Source organism: Salmo salar, chromosome 13 (genome assembly GCF_965601325.2).
Source record: "Salmo salar chromosome 13, fSalSal1, whole genome shotgun sequence".
NCBI classification, from domain to species: Eukaryota; Metazoa; Chordata; class Actinopteri; order Salmoniformes; family Salmonidae; genus Salmo; species Salmo salar.
This window is the reverse complement of record NC_138303.1, coordinates 81,873,022-81,893,990: the sequence shown is the minus strand read 5'-3', so window position 1 is coordinate 81,893,990 and position 20,969 is coordinate 81,873,022. Positions and strand designations below refer to the sequence as shown.

The following is a 20,969-nucleotide window of genomic DNA, read 5'->3' as shown; positions in this document are numbered from 1 at the left end:
CCCTCCATGCTTCACGGTGGGAACTACACATGCGGAGATCATCCGTTCACCTACTCTGCATCTCACAAAGACACGGTGGTTGGAACCAAATATTTCAAATTTAGACTCATCAGACCAAAGGACAGATTTCCACCGGTCTAATGTTCATTGTTCATGTTTCTTGGCCCAAGCAAGTCTCTTCCTTTTATTGGTGACCTTTAATAGTAGTTTTGTTGCAGAAATTCGACCATGAAGGCCTGATTCATGCGGTCTCCTCTGAACAGTTGATGTTGAGATGTGTCTGTTACTTGAACTCTGTGAAGCATTTATTTGGTCTGCAATTTCTGAGGCTGGTAACTAATGAACTTACCCTCTGCAGCAGAGGTAACTCTGGGTCTTCCTTTCCTGTGGCTGTCCTCATGAGAGCCAGTTTCATCATAGCGCTTGATGGTTTTTGCGACTGCACTTGAAGAAACCTACAAAGTTCTTGAAATGTTCTGCTTTGACTGGCCTTCATGTCTTAAAGTAATGATGGACTGTCATTTCTCTTTGCTTATTTGAGCTGTTCTTGCCATAATATGGACATGGTCTTTTACCAAATAGGGCTATGTATACCACCCATACATACCTTGTCACAACACAACTGATTGCTCAAACACATTAAGGAAAGAAATTCCACAAATTAACTTTTAACAAGGCACACCTATTAATTGAAATGCATTCCAGGTGACTACCTCATGAAGCTGGTTGACAGAATGCCAAGAGTGTGCAAGCTGTCATCAAGGCGGCTACTTTGAAGAATCTCAAATATAAAATATATTTTGATTTGTTTAACACTTTTTTGGTTACAATATGATTCCATGTGTTATTTCATAGTTTTCATGTCTTCAATATTATTCTACAAATAAAATAAAAATTGTAAAACAAATAAAGAAAAACCCTTGAATGAGTACGCGTGTCCAAACCTTTGACTGGTATTGTATATTTTTCTATAAACACAAGCACCACACCCGATACACACTACAACATGCCCACACCTGTACATGAACACACAGCAGCCTCCCCTTTCAATACACATATAATGTACATGTAAAATTCAAACACGATTATGTCTGTTGGGAAAAGTCACACTCCTCAAGATGGTCAATGTAAGGTTTCCAGATTTGATCAAACATGTCCTTTTTTTTTGCTTAAATTTCATAAAACACAATCTAAAGAAATGTAACTACATAGTTCAGTCCTCCAGTTCGTTATTGATGGTGATTATGATGCTTTCCAATTGATAGCTCTAAAAACAATTGCAGCAATTATACCTAGGTTAAAAAAAAAAAAATGATATTGGTCATCAATATTTACATTTCCCAACAGACATAAATTGTGGCGATAGATAGAAATTCCTAAACACAATAATATGATAGCACAGACATGATCCCAAAATGGTGTCAGTTTGTCACAGGACCACAGCATATGTAATAGGTTTCCTTTTCTCCAACATTTCTGGGTGCATTACATGCATTCTGGCAGGAGTGTAGTAAATCCAACGGATTATCTTGAATTGCAATAATTTACGTCTAAGGTTGTAGGAGAAAATATGAACATTTTTACTAGAGCTCGACCGATTAATCGGAATGGCTGATTAATTAGGGCCGATTTCAAGTTTTCATAACAATCGGAAATTGGTATTTTTGGACACCGATTTGGCCTATTTTTTATTTTTTGTACCTTTATTTAACTAGGCAAGTGAGATTAAGAACATATTCTTATTTTCAATGACGGCCTAGGAACAGTGGATTAACTGCCTTGTTCAGAACGACAGATTTTTACCATGTCAGCTCGGGGATTCAATCTTGCAACCTTACGGTTAACAAGTCCAACGCTCTAACCACCTGCTTTACATTGCACTCCACGAGGAGCCTGCATGTTACACGAATGCAGTAAGAAGCCAAGTTAAGTTGCTAGCTAGCATTAAACTTATCTTATAAAAAACAATCAATCATAATCACTAGTTAACTACACATGGTTGATGATATTACTAGTTTATCTAGCCTGTCCTGCGTTGCATATAATCGCTTAGGCACTTTATACATTGCTCCAATCATAAACATCAATGCCTTTCTTAAAATCAATACACAAGTATATATTTTTAAACCTGCATATTTAGTTAATATTGCCTGCTAACATGAATTTCTTTTAACTAGGGAAAATGTGTCACTTCTCTTGCAAACAGAGTCAGGGTATATGCAGCAGTTTGGGCCGCCTGGCTCGTTGCGAACTGTTAAGACTATTTCTTCCTAACAAAGACAGCTAACTTCGCCAAACGGGGGATGATTTAACAAAAGCGCATTTGCAAAAAAAGCACAATCGTTGCACGACTGTATCTAACCATAAACATCAATGCCTTTCTTAAAATCAATACACAGAAGTATATATTTTTAAACATGCATATTTAGCTAAAAGAAATCCAGGTTAGCAGGCAATATTAACCAGGTGAAATTGTGTCATTTTGCGTTCATTGCACGCAGAGTCAGGGTATATGCAACAGTTTGGGCCGCCTGGCTCGTTGCGAACTAATTTGCGAGAATTTTACATAATTATGACATAACATTGAAGGTTGTGCAATGTAACAGGAATATTAAGACTTAGGGATGCCACCCGTTAGATAAAATATGGAACGGTTCCGTATTTCACTGACAAGAAAAACGTTTTGTTTTCGAGATGATAGTTTCCGGATTCGACCATCTTAATGACCTAAGGCTCATATTTCTGTGTGTTATTATGTTATAATTAAGTCTATGATTTGATATTTGATAGAGCAGTCTGACTGAGCGGTTGTAGGCAGCAGCAGGCTCGTAAGCGTTCATTCAAACAGCACTTTCATGCGTTTGCCAGCAGCCCTTCGCAATGCATTGCGCTGTTTATGACTTCAAGCCTGCCAACTCCCAAGATTAGGCTGGTGTAACCGATGTGAAATGGCTAGCTAGTTAGCGGGTGCGCGCTAATAGCGTTTCAAATGTCACTCGCTCTGAGACTTGGAGTAGTTGTTCCCCTTGCTCTGCATGGGTAACGCTGCTTCGAGGGTGGCTGTTGTCGATGTGTTCCTGGTTCGAGCCCAGGTAGGAGCGAGGAGAGGGACGGAAGCTATACTGATACACTGGCAATACTAAAGTGCCTATAAGAACATCCAATAGTCAAAGGTATATGAAATACAAATCGTATAGAGATAAATAGTCCTATAATTCCTATAATAACTACAACCTAAAACTTCTTACCTGGGAATATTGAAGACTCATGTTAAAAGGAACCACCAGCTTTCATATGTTCTCATGTTCTGAGCAAGGAACTTAAACGTTAGCTTTTTTACATGGCACATATTGCACTTTTACTTTCTTCTCCAACACTTTGTTTTTGCCTTATTTAAACCAAAATGAACGTGTTTCATTATTTATTTGAGGCTAAATCAATTTTATTGATGTATTATATTAAGTTAAAATAAGTGTTCATTCAGTATTGTTGTAATTGTCATTATTACAAATAAAAATAAAAACATTTAAAAATCGGCAGCGACTTCTTTTGGTCCTCCAATAATCGGTATCGGTATTGAAAAATCATAATCGGTCGACCTCTAATTTTTACATATCTGTGAATATTAGTCTCATACATTTTCTTAGAGATCTGTTTCCCATTTTTTCCTTATAAAAGTTCTGTGCTATTAGGTAGAAATTAAATCAAAGCTAGAAGCTTTAGATTCATCCAGATTCTATTGAAGCGATTGAATAAGATTTCTGAGTTGTAAGAATTTAAATAAAATGGTTTTGGATAACCCACATTTTTCTTGTAATTAATTTAATGACAGTAGAGAGCCATTATAATACATATGCTAAAAATGAATGATGCCACTTTGGAACAAGGACTTAACGGTGTGGTTATTGTCCAGCTTCATAAGGTAAGTGTAAAACATTCAATTTGACTCTTAAAGGCTTTCCATTCCAAATAAAGTTGGAGAGTAGGTCATTTATTCTTAAAGAAGTTGAATGGAATTGAAACTGGTAAAACTTGGAAAAAATACATCAACCATGGTAATATATTCATTTTGATTATGTTGACCCTCCTAACATAGAAATAAGGAAGGTTTTCCATCTCTGAACATCAGATTCAATCTTATCTAGTAAAGGAGAGTAGTTGATCATATAGGCCTCCGCCAAATTGCATGCTATCAATACAACCAGGTATATCATATGCTTCTTTGTCCTTTTCCACCAAAATCTACTTTACATGCTGGAAAAGTCATAACTAAAATAATACTGGCTATTATTCTAATGAGCTCTGCCCCCAAACAAGACCAAATGTCGTTGGTCCGGACCACATCTGTACCAATCATAGACCAAATCACAGTACAGCACAGTACAGTAGAGCAGAGCACAATATAGTAGAGTACAGTACAGAGTATAGTTCAGTACAGAACAATAGAGTACATTATACTGTACTCTACCCTACTGATCTATACTGTCCAAACTTATGAAACAGAAGTCAAATTTCAACTACTTTCAACATCCATGGCTGTCCGGTGTCAGTCTCTGCTCATTAGGTGAGAGGCCTGGTTAACAGTAATTATCTAACAAGGCCTACTTTCCGCAGTCACTTATGAATCTTGTGAAACTTTAACAAGCCTGCAATGAGAAGAGATTCACAAGCCATATTCTCCTCATATTCTGAGTTAATGAGTCCTTGACACTGGGTGTTTTCCAGCACAGCTAGCTACCTCCCAACAATACTGCTCAATGTTCTGGCAGACCTGTGGCGGGACACCTGTCAAGTCATTCATAAAGACGGTTTCTTCCCAAAGTAGCAATGTAGGATGTTGTTTAAAAATATGACAATAAGCAGGAAGTACTGTATATCTCAGCAGCCAGTAAAGGCAACTTCAATAATTCCAGATTTGAAAACATGAACCTTAAAGACTATATGCAATTTTGAAATGATTTGCACTGATTACCCACACATTCAACCCTTACACACACACACACACACACACACACACACAAAAGTTTGGTGTCACTTAGAAATGATTGTTTTTGAAAGAAAATCCCCGCCATAACGAGGCATTTGATTGGTTTGACGTGTCACTGATTTGCACCGACTTCCAACCCCTCTTTAGATGATTTCTGCCATGGAACTTCCCCAGGCTTCCAGCAGTGTTTGCGACAAGGCTAGGGCTAACTAAGCTGGCTAGTTAGCATATTCGTCTGTTACTTGCAAACTAAATGTCTAACAATGATATCTAACATTTGCACAGGTATCTAACTAGCTATTATAGACGATGTATAACTGTCTCGCTACCCAAGAGAGCTGTAATAGGCCTGCTCTATTCATCTTGCAGTTATGACATGTGACACACAGCATAATTACAGAATGAGAGTCAATCATAGTCAACATTCCACCGAGCTGAGGGTCCTTGTCCTTACCTGCTGAGATGTGAGTTCAACGTGCAAGCCTCGAGAAGATGAGGCTCCAGAGTTGACAGAGGAGGCGGGTACAGTGTGATCCCGACCGGTGATGGAGTTCATTCTCCTAACGGCACCAGAGGCGTTCGTACCAAACAACCCCGGATCATGTAAATCTAGATTAACCTTCTACGCCAGAAATGTATGTATCAGTGCAGTAATCCGTTCAATAAGAAAACAAAGCACTTTTCTAGCCGTCAGTTAGCAAGCAAGCTAGCTAGCTACGTGACATAAACAAAGTAGGACTTGCTCAGGAAGCTATCATCCGTCTGTCAAAGGGCACTCTACGCGGGGTCGAGACAAAGCGGATGTTTCCGGTTTTCAACCTAACTTCCGTTTCTACTGAAAAAACTAATATGGGGACTCCGCTCAGGTGTCGTCACTAGTTAGCACAAACACAAAGTCATAAACCCCGCCTATTCCTACAATGTATATATTTTTTAAATGTAACCTTTATTTAACTGTGCAAGTCACTTTAGAACAAATTCTTATTTACAATGACGGCCTACCCCGGCCAAACCCTAACGACATTGGGCCAATTGTGCGCCGCCCTATGGAACTCCCAATCACGGCTGGATGTGATACAGCCTCGATTCGAAACAGGGACTGTAGTGACGCCTCTTGCACTGATATGCAGTGTCTTAGGTCGCTGCACCACGCGGGAGCCCGATTTATCTTGTTACATTTTTATTTTGAACCTAACCACACTGCCAATCATATGCCTAACCTTAAATCAACACCAAAAAGTATCCTTTTGTTTTCATGCATTTTTACGACAAACGCCAGATTTGACCTTTCACAGCAGGTTAGGAGTATTAATGTAGCAGGTTAGGATAATTAGGTTGAAGTTAGGAAAAGGGTTAGGGTTAGCTAAAATTCCCCCAAAATGTAATTGTTACGTTAATTTGACAAAATCTGTATGTATATTCTTCAAATGTGATTTAAAACCGAACCTTAACTCTAACCTTATCCACACTGCTAACCGTATGCCTAATCTTAAATTAGGACCAAAAGGCTATTTTGACTTTGTGGCTGTGCTTTCTTGTGGAAAGAGACTTCCTCCAAATATGATGAAGTGAATGTTTCTGCATGTATGTATCTATCGCGTGACCTGCTGGTGACAATTCACTCAAGTACAGTAGTGGAGAGTAATTGGTGAGGAGTGTTTTTTGTGTGTCCTAAGCATTTGATTGCCTAATTGGCTAATTAACTGAATGGTGATAGAACATTTATTTTATAAATTTTCTCAACAGAAGTTAAGAACACAATCATATTACATGGGTCAAGGCCAAACATATTTACAACAAACGTGTAAATATTTTCACATCAATCAAGCCAAATCAACACATACTTGGCCTATGTGTCCATACATCAAATGTACAAGAAACAAAAATATAAACACAACATATAAAGTGTAGGTCCCATGTTTCATGAGTTGAAATAAAAGATCCCAGAAATGTTGCATGTATACAAAAAGCTTATTTCTATCCAATTTTGTGCACAATATTATTTACATCCCTGTTTGTGAGCATTTTTCTTTTGCTAAAATAATCCATACACTTGACAGGTATGGCATATCAAGAAGCTAATTAAACGGCATGATCATTACACAGGTGCACCTTGTGCTGGGGACAATAAAAGGCCACTCTAAAATGTGCAGTTTTGTCCCAGCAGGTGGCAGCCCAGTGGGACCGTCCCCCACAGCAACTGAAGTTCAGCAGGTCGCTTCCCCATCGGATTCCATCACGACCACCATCATTGTTGGCAGCTCGATGGTGAGATTTTGTCCTGCCTACGATCTGTTGACCGACCAAGGTCCACTGTCACCCAGGAGCCCGTGTCCATGACATCAACTCCCTCCTGCCCACGGTTCTGGCCAACTAATCCAATATTGACACCATCGTCACTCACCGTAGGTTTTAACAACCTTCATTTTAGGCGATCTGAGGGAGAACTACAACATTTTTTTAAACACCCTCGCTAGCACAGGGAAGATAATAATTATCTCTGGCCCTCTCCCGTGCTACCGAAGGGGTTCGGCAGACACACCACATATTGAGTGTCTCGGTCTTGTCTCGGTGTCGGATACATTTTTACTTGGTCTTGACTACGTCTTGGACAGTGAGGACTCGTGTAATTTCTTCCAGAGACCAGCAAAGTAAAAAAACTCAGAATTATCCGCTTCCATTAAGTCAGCACATAAAACCACTTCACCAGGCCAAATATATACACTCCTTTCTTGAAACATCAATAGCCTATGTTATCGCCTATTGAAACCTGGGATTTCTATTTTACTTGTAACATTACTATTATCTTTGAAAAATATCCTCAAACTTTGTCATTATTTCCTTGACTCACTGGTAGGGAAGAGTGGGGAAATGTGTTTGAAATTTGCACGCTCATTATTACTACGCGGAGACCGGGGGAAATTGTAACAGTCTTTATTTATTATAGACATGTTTGTGCAGTGTCGAGCCTATTGGGCCTTCAGTATGTGACAGGCTTTGATACTGAAAGGACAGCAACCCTAATATCAGCGCACTCACATAGGTCAGAGAGTACACTAATTTGAAGGGGTGTCCACACACTTGTGTATATATAGTGTATATAAACATGCGCACAGCACACATAGCCTAGTTTCAGTGGAATATCATCTGCAGGCAGCAAGAGTGTCCAGCTCTCAACTGGTTGTCTCATGGAGCAGCTCACAGAAGAATGGCATCGATAGCTGGTAGGTAGGAAAGATGTTTCAGCTTATATCTGTAGATTTAAAAAAGTAGTCACACTCAAAACCATGAAGAGGAATAACCCAGGGAGGCTGAGATGCAAAAATAATATAATTCATTCAATCCATGCTCAAAATAATACAAAAAAGTGGAAGTGCAAGGTGCTAATAAAAAGAAACAGGCCATACTTATGCCGTCATCAGCGCTGTACAAACATATTAACAACACATACAGTACCAGTCAAAAGTTTGGACACACCTACTCATTACAAACTTTTTCTTTATTTCTACATTGTAGAATTATAGTAAATACATCAAAACAATGAAATAACACATATGGAATCATGTAGTAACCAACAAAGTGTTCAACAAATCAAAATCTATTTTATATTCATCAAAGTATCCACCCTTTGCCTTGATAAAAGCATTGCACACTCTTGGCATTCTCTCAACCAGCTTCACCTAGAATTATTTTCCAACAGTCTTGAAGGAGTTCCCACATATGCTGAGCACTTGTTGGCTGCTTTTCCTTCACTTTGCTGTCCAACTCAGCCCAAACCATATCAATTGGGTTGAGGTTGGGTGATTGTGGAGGCCAGCACATCTGATGCAGCACTCCATCACTCTCCAACACCTTTTTGGTTACTACATGATTCCATATGTGTTATTTAATAGGTTTGATGTCTTCATTATTCTTCTACAATGTAGAAAATAGTAAAAAATAAAGAACAACTGGAATGAGTAGGTGTGTCCAAACTTTTGACAGGTACTGTGCTTAAAACACCTGCTGTGCGTAACAGGCACAACCGTTGCAAGCAGATAGTTAATTAGAGACTGGAAAATAGGGAGTCAATGCATATTAACAAGGGATATATAGAAGAGTTTCAAAAATGGACCATTCATATGTCACATATAATTGGGAAGAGACAACAGTTTGGGGATGGGGAGGGACTCCTAGTGTGAGTAGACAACACTACAAGAAACATACAAGGTCCTATTCCTCATTAAGCCCTTGGGGGTGTAGAGTTTTTAAGTAGGAGACCATTAACATATCTACCAGTAAATGATAACTAAGGCAACAATGGGTATGCAAAACAGATATTGAAAATGTTTGGTCCGTAGTGTTGGTTAGTAGGCTATTTGCGATGCGCAATTTAGTAATCATACACTGTTTGCATAAATATTTCATGGCTTTCCCAAAAATGGGGAGAGCATTTGTATTGCTCATTTGAATTAAAGGGCACCTACACCCTCCAAAAATATAGTTTTTCAATTTTTCCCAGATCTCAAACATGGTCTTCTGATGTGGTTTAAGGATTGTTGTGAACTTAGAACTTTTTGTTGTTGTTGTGGTTTTGAGAATGCGCATGTCATACATAGGTACGGAAACCCCCAAGGGACATCCTACTACATCTTCCCCTCTCCAATGAACAAGAACTCAACATGCATAACATTTACATTTACATTTAAGTCATTTAGCAGACGCTCTTATCCAGAGCGACTTACAAAATGGTGCATTCACCTTATGATATCCAGTGGAACAACCACTTTACAATAGTGCATCTAAATCTTTTAAGGGGGGGGGGGGGGGTTAGAAGGATTACTTTATCCTATCCTAGGTATTCCTTAAAGAGGTGGGGTTTCAGGTGTCTCCGGAAGGTGGTGATTGACTCCGCTGTCCTGGCGTCGTGAGGGAGCTTGTTCCACCATTGGGGTGCCAGAGCAGCGAACAGTTTTGACTGGGCTGAGCGGGAACTGTGCTTCCTCAGAGGTAGGGGGGCCAGCAGGCCAGTGGTGGATGAACGCAGTGCCCTTGTTTGGGTGTAGGGCCTGATCAGAGCCTGAAGGTACGGAGGTGCCGTTCCCCTCACAGCTCCGTAGGCAATCACCATGGTCTTGTAGCGGATGCGAGCTTCAACTGGAAGCCAGTGGAGAGAGCGGAGGAGCGGGGTGACGTGAGAGAACTTGGGAAGGTTGAACACCAGACGGGCTGCGGTGTTCTGGATGAGTTGTAGGGGTTTAATGGCACAGGCAGGGAGCCCAGCCAACAGCGAGTTGCAGTAATCCAGACGGGAGATGACAAGTGCCTGGATTAGGACCTGCGCCGCTTCCTGTGTGAGGCAGGGTCGTACTCTGCGAATGTTGTAGAGCATGAACCTACAGGATCGGGTCACCGCCTTGATGTTAGTGGAGAACGACAGGGTGTTGTCCAGGATCACGCCAAGGTTCTTAGCACTCTGGGAGGAGGACACAAGGGAGTTGTCAACCGTGATGGCGAGATCATGGAACGGGCAGTCCTTCCCCGGGAGGAAGAGCAGCTCCGTCTTGCCGAGGTTCAGCTTGAGCTGGTGATCCGTCATCCACACTGATATGTCTGACAGACATACAGAGATGCGATTCGCCGCCTGGTTATCAGAAGGGGGAAAGGAGAAGATTAATTGTGTGTCGTCTGCATAGCAATGATAGGAGAGACCATGTGAGGATATGACAGAGCCAAGTGACTTGGTGTATAGCGAGAATAGGAGAGGGCCTAGAACAGAGCCCTGGGTGACACCAGTGGTGAGAGCGCATGGTGCGGAGACAGATTCTCGCCACGCCACCTGGTAGGAGCGACCTGTCAGGTAGGACGCAATCCAAGCGTGGGCCGCGCCGGAGATGCCCAACTCGGAGAGGGTGGAGAGGAGGATCTGATGGTTCACAGTATCAAAGGCAGCAGATAGGTCTAGAAGGATGAGAGCAGAGGAGAGAGAGTTAGCTTTAGCAGTGCGGAGAGCCTCCGTGACACAGAGAAGAGCAGTCTCAGTTGAATGCCCAGTCTTGAAACCTGACTGATTAGGATCAAGAAGGTCATTCTGAGAGAGATAGCAGGAGAGCTGGCCAAGGACGGCACGTTCAAGAGTTTTGGAGAGAAAAGAAAGAAGGGATACTGGTCTGTAGTTGTTGACATCGGAGGGATCGAGTGTAGGTTTTTTCAGAAGGGGTGCAACTCTCTCTCTCTTGAAGACGGAAGGGACGTAGCCAGCAGTCAAGGATGAGTTGATGAGCGAGGTGAGGAAGGGGAGAAGGTCTCCGGAAATGGTCTGGAGAAGAGAGGAGGGGATAGGGTCAAGTGGGCAGGTTGTTGGGCGGCCGGCCGTCACAAGATGCGAGATTTCATCTGGAGAGAGAGGGGAGAAAGAGGTCAAAGCACAGGGTAGGGCAGTGTGAGCAGGACCAGCGGTGTCGTTTGACTTAGCAAACGAGGATCGGATATCGTCAACCTTCTTTTCAAAATGGTTGACGAAGTCATCCGCAGAGAGGGAGGAGGGGCGGGGAGGGGGAGGAGGATTCAGGAGGGAGGAGAAGGTAGCAAAGAGCTTCCTAGGGTTAGAGGCAGATGCTTGGAATTTAGAGTGGTAGAAAGTGGCTTTAGCAGCAGAGACAGAAGAGGAGAATGTAGAGAGGAGTGAGTGAAAGGATGCCAGGTCCGCAGGGAGGCGAGTTTTCCTCCATTTCCGCTCGGCTGCCCGGAGCCTTGTTCTGTGAGCTCGTAGTGAGTCGTCGAGCCACGGAGCAGGAGGGGAGGACCGAGCCGGCCTGGAGGATAGGGGACAGAGAAAATCAAAGGATGCAGAAAGGGAGGAGAGGAGGGTTGAGGAGGCAGAATCAGGAGATAGGTTGGAGAAGGTTTGAGCAGAGGGAAGAGATGATAGGATGGAAGAGGAGAGAGTAGCGGGAGAGAGAGAGCGAAGGTTGGGACGGCGCAATACCATCCGAGTAGGGGCAGAGTGAGAAGTGTTGGATGAGAGCAAGAGGGAAAAGGATACAAGGTAGTGGTCGGAGATTTGGAGGGGAGTTGCAATGAGATTAGTGGAAGAACAGCATCTAGTAAAGATGAGGTCAAGCGTATTGCCTGCCTTGTGAGTAGGGGGGGAAGGTGAGAGGGTGAGGTCAAAAGAGGAGAGGAGTGGAAAGAAGGAGGCAGAGAGGAATGAGTCAAAGGTAGACGTGGGGAGGTTAAAGTCACCCAGAACTGTGAGAGGTGAGCCATCCTCAGGAAAGGAACTTATCAAGGCGTCAAGCTCATTGATGAACTCTCCAAGGGAACCTGGAGGGCGATAAATGATAAGGATGTTAAGCTTGAAAGGGCTGGTAACTGTGACAGCATGGAATTCAAATGAGGAGATAGACAGATGGGTCAGGGGAGAAAGAGAGAATGTCCACTTGGGAGAGATGAGGATTCCAGTGCCACCACCCCGCTGGCTCGATGCTCTAGGGGTATGCGAGAACACGTGGGCAGACGAAGAGAGAGCAGTAGGAGTAGCAGTGTTATCTGTGGTAATCCATGTTTCCGTCAGCGCCAGGAAGTCTAGGGACTGGAGGGTAGCATAGGCTGAGATGAACTCAGCCTTGTTGGCTGCAGACCGGCAGTTCCAGAGGCTGCCGGAGACCTGGAACTCCACGTGGGTCGTGCGCGCTGGGACCACCAGGTTAGAGTGGCAGCGGCCACGCGGTGTGAAGCGTTTGTATGGCCTGTGCAGAGAGGAGAGAACAGGGATAGACAGACACATAGTTGACAAGCTACAGAAGTGTTGTTTCTTGTATTATTGTCTCCTGTGTCTTTAGAGAACTGTTTCACTTTGATATCCTTTTTCTTCTGTCCTGATTTTCTCTTTCTTTTCTTCTGTTAACTAGATATTCTTTGTTGTTCTTCGTTAGCTAGCTAGCATCTTCCAAAAAGAGTCCCTAGCAAATAACCACTGAAGCATAACTGAAATGCAATTTGGAAACCAGTATTATTCTCTAGCATGCTACTTCACATCCTGAAATAGTATGAAAGCATTCAATTACACAGTATGAACTTAGGTACAGTCTCTTTTTGCTGGGTATGGTCCCCAACAGTATGTATTCTCTTCGCATAACATAGTCTTTCAGCCACCCTGGTGGCTTCACATCCCTTTTTGGGCGAGCTTGTGGCTCTGGGAGCATTCTCTCTCCTTCCCCCTCTTTTTGTGCGTTGTCTGTGGCCTCTGTCTGTGTGGCTGGTAGATCTGGAAGAGCTCTGAGGTGTGTTTTGTTTCTCCGTACGTCCTCTGAGCCTGTGTCCACCACATAGGAGCGTGGGGCATCCGCTTTTCTCAGCACTATTGCTGGTGTCTTTGAGTTTGTAATCCACACACGTTGACCTTCTGCCAGCTCTGGTCTCTCCGTAGCACGGTGTCTCCGATTAAAGTCTCCAGTTTGGTTTTGTTTCAGTCGTTTGTCGCTCTCAGCTTAGTCCTTCCTGTTAGGCTATTGGGGTTTAAGCTGAGCCGGCGAGAAAGGCAATGGGGAGCGCAGCCTCCTGCCCAACAGGAGCTCAACAGGCAGCTCATGATGCAGTGGTGTAACTCTGTAAGCTAACAGAGCCCTGTATGGATCCTTGTTCTTTTTCAGCAGTCCCTTGACTGTTTTCACAGCTCTCTCTGCCTCACTGTTACTATGTGCATGGTAGGGGCTACTGGTCACATATGTGAAGTCACATTCTGCGGCAAAAGCAGAAAAGGAGCTCGCAGAGAACTGGGGAGCGTTATCTGTAACCAGGACCTCAGCAACCCCTTGCCTGGAAAAAATGTACTTTAATCCATTGATAACACAAGCTGATGTGGTTATGGGTGTCTTTGCTATTTCAATGTATCTTGAATAGTAATCTACCACTAGCAGATAAGTGTTATTTTTCCAATAGAACATATCTGCCCCTACCTTTTGCCATGGCCGTTTTGGCAGCTCTGTTGCCATCATTGGCTCCGGATGACAAGGTTGACATTTTGTACAGACCTCACACTGGGCCACCAGCTTGGCAATCTGAGTACTCAGACCAAGCCACCACACTGACTGTTGATTTGGTTATGGGGCCCAGTGTGATTTGGTTATCCCCATGTGTCCATCATGCACTCTGTCTAGCATTTCTGGTTGTAGAGTCTCTGGGATAACTATCCGTTGTCCTTTCATGAGAAGGTCTCCATTACAGTGGAAGTCACTTTGGTGCACGCAATAGGGCTTCAGCAGTTCCTCCTGCCTGGGCCATCCCTTTACGCACTGCTGCACTATCTGTCGGCAGATGGGGTCTCGTTGTTGCTCCTATGCAATCTGCTGCAGTTTGGTCTGAGATGCAGGTAGGCTGTCTCTTACTGCATTAATGGACACCTGTACCTCACCCTCTAGACATCGCTCCTCCTCTGATAATGGACGTTTAATTGGGGCCCTGGAGAGAGCATCTGCTGTGATCAGTGCCTTCCCTGGCACATACACCATCTTGTAGGTGAACCTCAGTAATCTGAGGCGGAAGCGCAGAACTCTGGGAGGCAAGTCGTCCAGTGCTTTTGTTGCTAACAGAGCCAACAGTAGTTTGTGGTCAGTCTCTGCTGTAAACTGCAGGCCAAAAAGGTATTGGCTGAGCCTTTCACATGCCCATGTGACAGCCAACGCCTCCTTCTCCCCTTGTGCATACCTTTGTTCCGTGTCAGATAAGTTTCGGGAAATGTATGCTATTGGACGCCACTCCATGGTGTCCTGCATCTGTGTGAGGACCGCCCCTAGTCCAAAGGATGATGCATCTGCTGATACTTTTGTCTTAGCGTGGGGACGGTACTGGGCCAGCACTCTCTGTGAGGCCAGGTCTCCTTTGATTTTGTCAAACGCCATCTGTAGCACGTGACCCCATGACCAGTCATTCTCTTTGGCTAGTAAGACTCACAGGGGTTTGGTTGTATCTGAAAACTGTGGGAGGAACTTACCCACATGTGGCCATGCCTAAGAAGGTCCTGACTTCAGCCACGTTCTGGGGGATGGGTATATCTGTGATGGCGCTGATCTTCTCCGGGTCCGGCTAAATTCCAGTTGCACTGATTTTGTGTCCCAAGAACAAGACCTCTGACTGTGCAGAAGTGCATTTTCCATTGAGTGTCAGGCCAGTCTCCTGGAGTCGGGTCAGAACTGCTGTGAGCCTTACATCATGTTCTGCTCTGTCCCATCCACACACGAGCATGTCATCCGCGTGGACTATGACACCACTCAGACCATCCAACAGCTGGGACATGCATCTTTGGAAATGCTCAGGACCGGAAGCGATTCCAAATGGAAAAACATTAAAACAGTAGCGGCCAAGCGGTGTTATAAACGTTGTGAGCGCCCTACTCTCTGGTGACAGCGGTATCTGCCAACTATGTGAAGACTTGTGAACCATCCAACTGTGACTGCTCCACTGATGGTAAGATGTGTCTCTCTCTGCAGAGTGCCTCATTCAACGTAGTCATGTCCACACAGATCCTTATGTCCCCATTGGCATTTGGGACCACCATCATCCCTGCACACCAGTCTGTGGGACTCTCTATTTTAGACACCGCCACAATTTCTTCCGTCCTCCCCAACTCTTCCTTTACTCTGGCCAATAAAGGGATAGGCAGACGGCAGGGGGTGGTGGGCATAGGGGGCTGCATCCTCTTTCAGGCTTATTTTGTAGTCACCTTCTATCCTTCCTAGGCCAGAAAACACTTTGGGGAATTTATTTTTGAATACCTCACCTGGGTCCTCCAGTTCGCTCATTTTCTCAATGAGTTGCAATGCTTCAATTGCTGGCAGCCTCAGCAACGGTCTGGCCGGAGAGTCAATGACAAAGACAGGCTGGATGGTACTTTTGTCTTTACTCTCCATTTTAATCACCAACTGCCCTACCACTGGTAATATCTTATTACTGGGCCCGTAGAAGTGTTTTGTTTGTAGAGAGCAAAGGGCCATCTCGACTATAGCTATACAGCCTAGTTGGGATTGCTGTCACTGCTGCCCCTGTGTCTAGTTTAAATGACACAACCTCCTCATTGAGTTTAATGTCTGAGTGCCAGCCAGCATTGTTTTCCCTTACTTCTCCCAGAAAGATGCTGTCCTGCTGTATCTCCTCTGAGACCTCATGCATTTGCTTTAATCGACAAACTGAAAAGTGTCCTCTCCTGTGACATTGCCTGCATTCCATATACTTTGCTGGGCAATCTTTCCAGCTGTGGAAAGGGAATTTCCCACATTTGCGTAAACACTTTAACTAGCTACTGGTGCTGTCTGTGATTGTTTTCTCCAAGTCTGTCTCTGTTCTGTGTTCCCCTCCATTTTTTTAGCAAGGTATGGCATTTATTTCCTCACTCTCTTCACTCTGCAAGGAGCTGCTGCCGTGCAGCATCATCTGCTGTCTTTATACTGTCTCACTCTGCCTAACCTGGTTTACAGCTTTGGACAGGATAAACTAGGAATCCAACTAACTTTTAAGAAAGTGATATATTTCTTATTCCCATTACAATCCGATCTCAGATCAGCTCTTCTCTGAGTGCAGACAATGTTCTGCTAGCTTGTGAACAGCTGTAATAAAACTGTCGGATGTTTCACCCTGCTCCTGTTTGCGCACATTAAACCTAGCTCTCTCAAATATAATGTTGTCTCCCTACTAAATTCATTTCAGAACCGTTTTTAATGGCACTGTAGTTAAGTTTTTCTTCCTCAGTCAACGGTGAAGCATTTAATATATCCCCGGCTTCATCACCCATAGAGTAGATCAGTGTATTAACTTGAAATAGCACATTTTTCACGTTTAAGCCTGATGCTACTCTGTACCTTTCAAAGCGCCCGATCCATTGCGGCCAGTTTTGAATGTCCATATAATCAAAATTATCCCAGAGGGACTAATGTGAAATCCGTCAGCACTAGCCACTGGCCTGTCCGTGTTTGCGCCAGAGCCAGTTGAACTTGGAGTCGCAAACCCTGAAATCCCGCCAGTTTCTTCCTCTTGCAACATGTTGCTTAACAGTAACTTAGTCCCTGCTCGTTAGCTAGCACAATAATGATCTGCGCTGTTTATCTCCAACACTGCCCTCCCTGTTTTGAAACAGCCTGAATGTATGATTTACTTGGTATGTCCTTCACGTTTATGTGATTATTAAAACCACGTCTGACACCATGTAGTATTATCTAAAATAAGGAGGCACGATAATGACGTTCTAGCTTCAGCATGTTACTAGCCTAGTCTGCGCATGTCATACATAGGTACGGATACCCCCAAGGGACATCTTACTACAACATCCTCGACAAAACCTGCTGCAGCCGCTACAAACTAGTCTACAACAAAAGCTAGCTAGCTAGACCGTGTGAAAACTACTGCTCGCTATTGCACAGTGGCCTATTGGCCTTTGAGAACGCAGAAGTTTCCATACGTTTTTGTAAAAACGGTCTCACCCATTACAAGTCAATGTGATTGGTTGATTCCACTGTCACTCCAACATTTTGCCCTAATACAGTTGAATGGCAGATGCGTCTGCTGGCCTAGCCAATGGCTGACTTAGATAGCTAGATTTATCTCCCCAGAGACCACCAAAGAAAAATCCTGATTGGATATTTTTTTCTCTTCAGTGTTAACCCTTTCCTTTCTAACAAACACGGGAGCGATTAAATCAGAACATAATTGAAAATTATAATATAATTATTACTATTTGTATTATTTTATAAATCCTTAGCTTTTCTCTCAGAGCGTAGAAGCCCCAAATTGTTCCCCACTGTGTTTGGGTTAGTAATAATTTGTAATGTTGCTCTATTTGCCTTCAGCATGCATTTTCTTCACCATTCTGAATGTCCATATGAATCCAAATGTTCTTCTGAAATATGAACACAGAAATACTGGACATTTTGAACTGTTATTATGGTGGCAATTTGACAAAATTACAATCATGGTCTTGAATTGGACTTGTATTTTTCTGGTCTCGTCTTGAATCAGGGTTGCAACGACAGGAATGTCTCTTTTTGTGACAACTTTAATTTACTGTGGGAGCAACCAGTACTTTTTAAAAGAGACTGGATTTACCCTAACCGCAAGGGGTTCCATTATTATTTCCAGCAACATCGCAAACTGTTTTTAGAGACTGACAGACAGGTCTGGTAGTGCTCCAGTTCTCCCTGTCAGAAAAAGCAACAGAGGACATGGAAAGCATATCAATTCCGGTAGAAATGGCACTATGGTGATTGTGAGTAACCTAATGTATGTTCCTTTAACTCCGCCTTCTAGTGAGTTTATACAAACTGTCATCTCCTACCATTCTGATAGATTGGAGACAGAAAACATGGTTGTACCGTTCATAATTTGGTTGTTATTGTAATGGTTACCTTGAAGCAGATGTTCCGGCGGCGGAGTGGCCCACACTCATTGAATATGGCACTTTTAAATGTTAGAGCAATCACAAGTAAAACCTTTCTTGTGAATGACCTCATTACTCAGCGCAGTTGATTGCATGTTTCTCACTGAAACATGGTTGTCATCAGACTGTATTGCCGCTCTTATTGACTACAGCTTTTCACACTCTATCAGAAAAGGGTGGGGGGACATCCTCTATTTTTTACTAATGCTCTCAGCTGTAATGTCAGCCACCAGTGCTGGCCATAACCCTGTATAGGCCACCAAAGCACTGACCCACTTTTTTTGCAGGTCCATTATGATATTCTGAGAGAGCAATTTGGTATATATAACAAGGCATTTAGCCAGACGGGCAAATTTTTCAAACTATTAATCAGAATAATTTGAGAGTGCTCTTCTCGACCATTGATGGCCTGATAAATCCTACACACGCAGACCTATGTGAACTTTCTAAATGTGATGAGTTTGCTGCATATTTCAGAGATAAGATAACCAACATTAGGCTGGGTATCAGTCAAGCAAGACCTGATGAGAAGTTTGATGATATGTGCCCTAGCCTACCACGCAAAGACATCATGGAATTATTTTCCCTGGTTGACACAGACATACTCAGGAAGGTGATATCACAACTTAAGCCTTCTACCTGCCTTGTCGATCCTATCCCCACAACCTTCTTCTTAACAGTTTTAATTGCATATCTGAAGAAGTGCAAGCTATTATTAATCACTCCCTGTTCACAGGCACTTTTCCCACTGCACTAAAAACTGCTATGGTGAAACCCCTTCTGAAGAAAAATTATCTAGATTCTTCAGCTCTTAGCAATTTTGGGGGATTCTCCAACCTTCCATTCTTAAGCAAAATTCTGGAGAAATTGGTGTTCAAACAGCTTAATGATTTTTTAAGTGCCAACTGTGTTTTAGAAAAATTCCAATCCGGTTTTCGTGTCCACCACAGCACAGAGACATCCTTAGTTAAAGAGGTAAAATATCTTAGAGACAACCCAGTTACAAAACAGCTCTCTGTCCTTGTACTGTTAAATTTAAGTGCTGCATTCAACACTGTTGACCATGATGTCCTTCTGGACAGACTGGAGAGGTGGATTGGCCTCTCCGGTCCGGTTCTAAATTGGTTTAGGACCTATTTAACCGGTTGAGGGTTTTTTGTCAACCTTGGTGAACATAACTGAGAAAAAATCCATATCACATGTGGCGTTCCACAATGTTCGATTTTGGGTCCGGTACTGTTCAGTTTATATATGTTACCCCTTGGCAGCGTTATCAGAAACCACAGCATTGGTTTTCACTGCTACGCAGACGATACACAACCTTACATTTCTGTATCACCAGATGATTTTAGCTCCACGGATAAATTATTAGACTGTATTAGTGATTTAAATACTTGGATGGCTCACAACTTCCTCCAGCTAAATCAAGACAAGACCGAGGTACTTATTGTTGGAGCCAAAGCACAGTGAGAGAATCTAGCTACACATTTTAATTCACGGGCAATAAAGGTAAAACACCAGGTAAAAAAAACCTAGGTGTTATTTTAGATTCTGAACATTTTTTTTTATCACACATTAGGAATGTGACCAAAATAGTTTTTTACCACCTGAGGAACATTGCCACGTGTGGTCGTTTCTCTCTCAGGCTGATACAGAGAGACTCATCCATGCTTTTATTACAAGCAGACTACTGTAATGCTCTCCTCTCCTGTCTGGTCTACCCAAGAAAGCCATTGGTCAACTGAAAAACATACAGAATGCTGCAGCACGGCTACTGACCAAGACCAGACGGAGAGCACACATTACACCCTTTTAAGGTCTCTGCACTGGCTGCTTGTGAGTTTTAGAATTCATTTTAAGATTGTTTTTTAAATCAATCCACAATTGTGCAGCCCAATACATGTCAGACATGCTTTTAAGTTATGTACCCAGTAGGTCCCTCAGGTCCTCTGGCACTGGCCTTTTAACTATCCCAAAGCCTAGGACCACGAGGCAGGGAAAGGCAGCCTTTAGTTATTATGCCCCCCGCCTCTAGAATAGCCAGAGTACCTGAGGGGGGCTGAAACTGTGAACATATTTAAAAGAGATCTTAAAACACATATTTTTAGCTTTGCTTTTCCTTAGGGTGCTTTTTAGTTGTTCAGTTTGTGTCATTCTTTTGTTTATTATTGTATGTTTGTTGTGTAGTAAATATTTCAGCTTTTATTTTCATAGTTTTTTATGTTTTTTTTCATGTAAAGCACATTGCATTACATTCTATGTCTGATATGGGCTGTATAAAGCTTAATTTGATTTGATTTGATGTTGTGAACAAAGTGCCCCATTGTGGCAGTGGAGCTATGGTATGGGTAGGCATAAGCTACGGACAACGAACATAATTGCATTTTAACAATGGCAATTTGAATGCACAGAGATAACGTGACGAGATCCTGAGGCCCATTGTTGTGCCATTCATCCGCCACAATCACCTCATGATAATGCATGGCCCCGTGTCACAAGGATCTGTACACAATTTCTGGAAGCTGACAATTTCCCAGTTCTTCCATGGCCTGCATACTCACCAGACATGTGGTGACA

The 20,969-nt window shown here is 43.0% G+C and overlaps 1 protein-coding gene and 1 long non-coding RNA gene across 3 annotated transcripts in view; both read right to left on the bottom strand.

Annotated features, from left to right (window-relative positions):
- Positions 1-5,851, bottom strand: part of LOC106567946 (UV radiation resistance-associated gene protein) — a 171,609-nt gene extending 165,758 nt beyond the window's left edge. Inside the window, exon 1 of one of the 2 annotated variants that reach the window (XM_014137860.3) lies at positions 5,442-5,851. In XM_014137860.3, the coding sequence (XP_013993335.3) occupies positions 5,442-5,543 (102 nt within the window). In that variant the 5' untranslated portion in view covers positions 5,544-5,851. The remainder of the gene's footprint in view (positions 1-5,441) is intronic. The other variant, XM_045692235.2, reaches the window with a different exon arrangement.
- A 2,054-nt stretch (positions 5,852-7,905) lies between these two features.
- Positions 7,906-17,286, bottom strand: LOC123726080 (uncharacterized). Its single transcript, XR_006758353.2, has 2 exons — positions 16,822-17,286; positions 7,906-8,240 (listed from the first exon to the last, which is right to left on the bottom strand). It is a non-coding gene; the product is annotated as an uncharacterized LOC123726080 (long non-coding RNA).
- Positions 17,287-20,969: the final 3,683 nt, after the last annotated feature.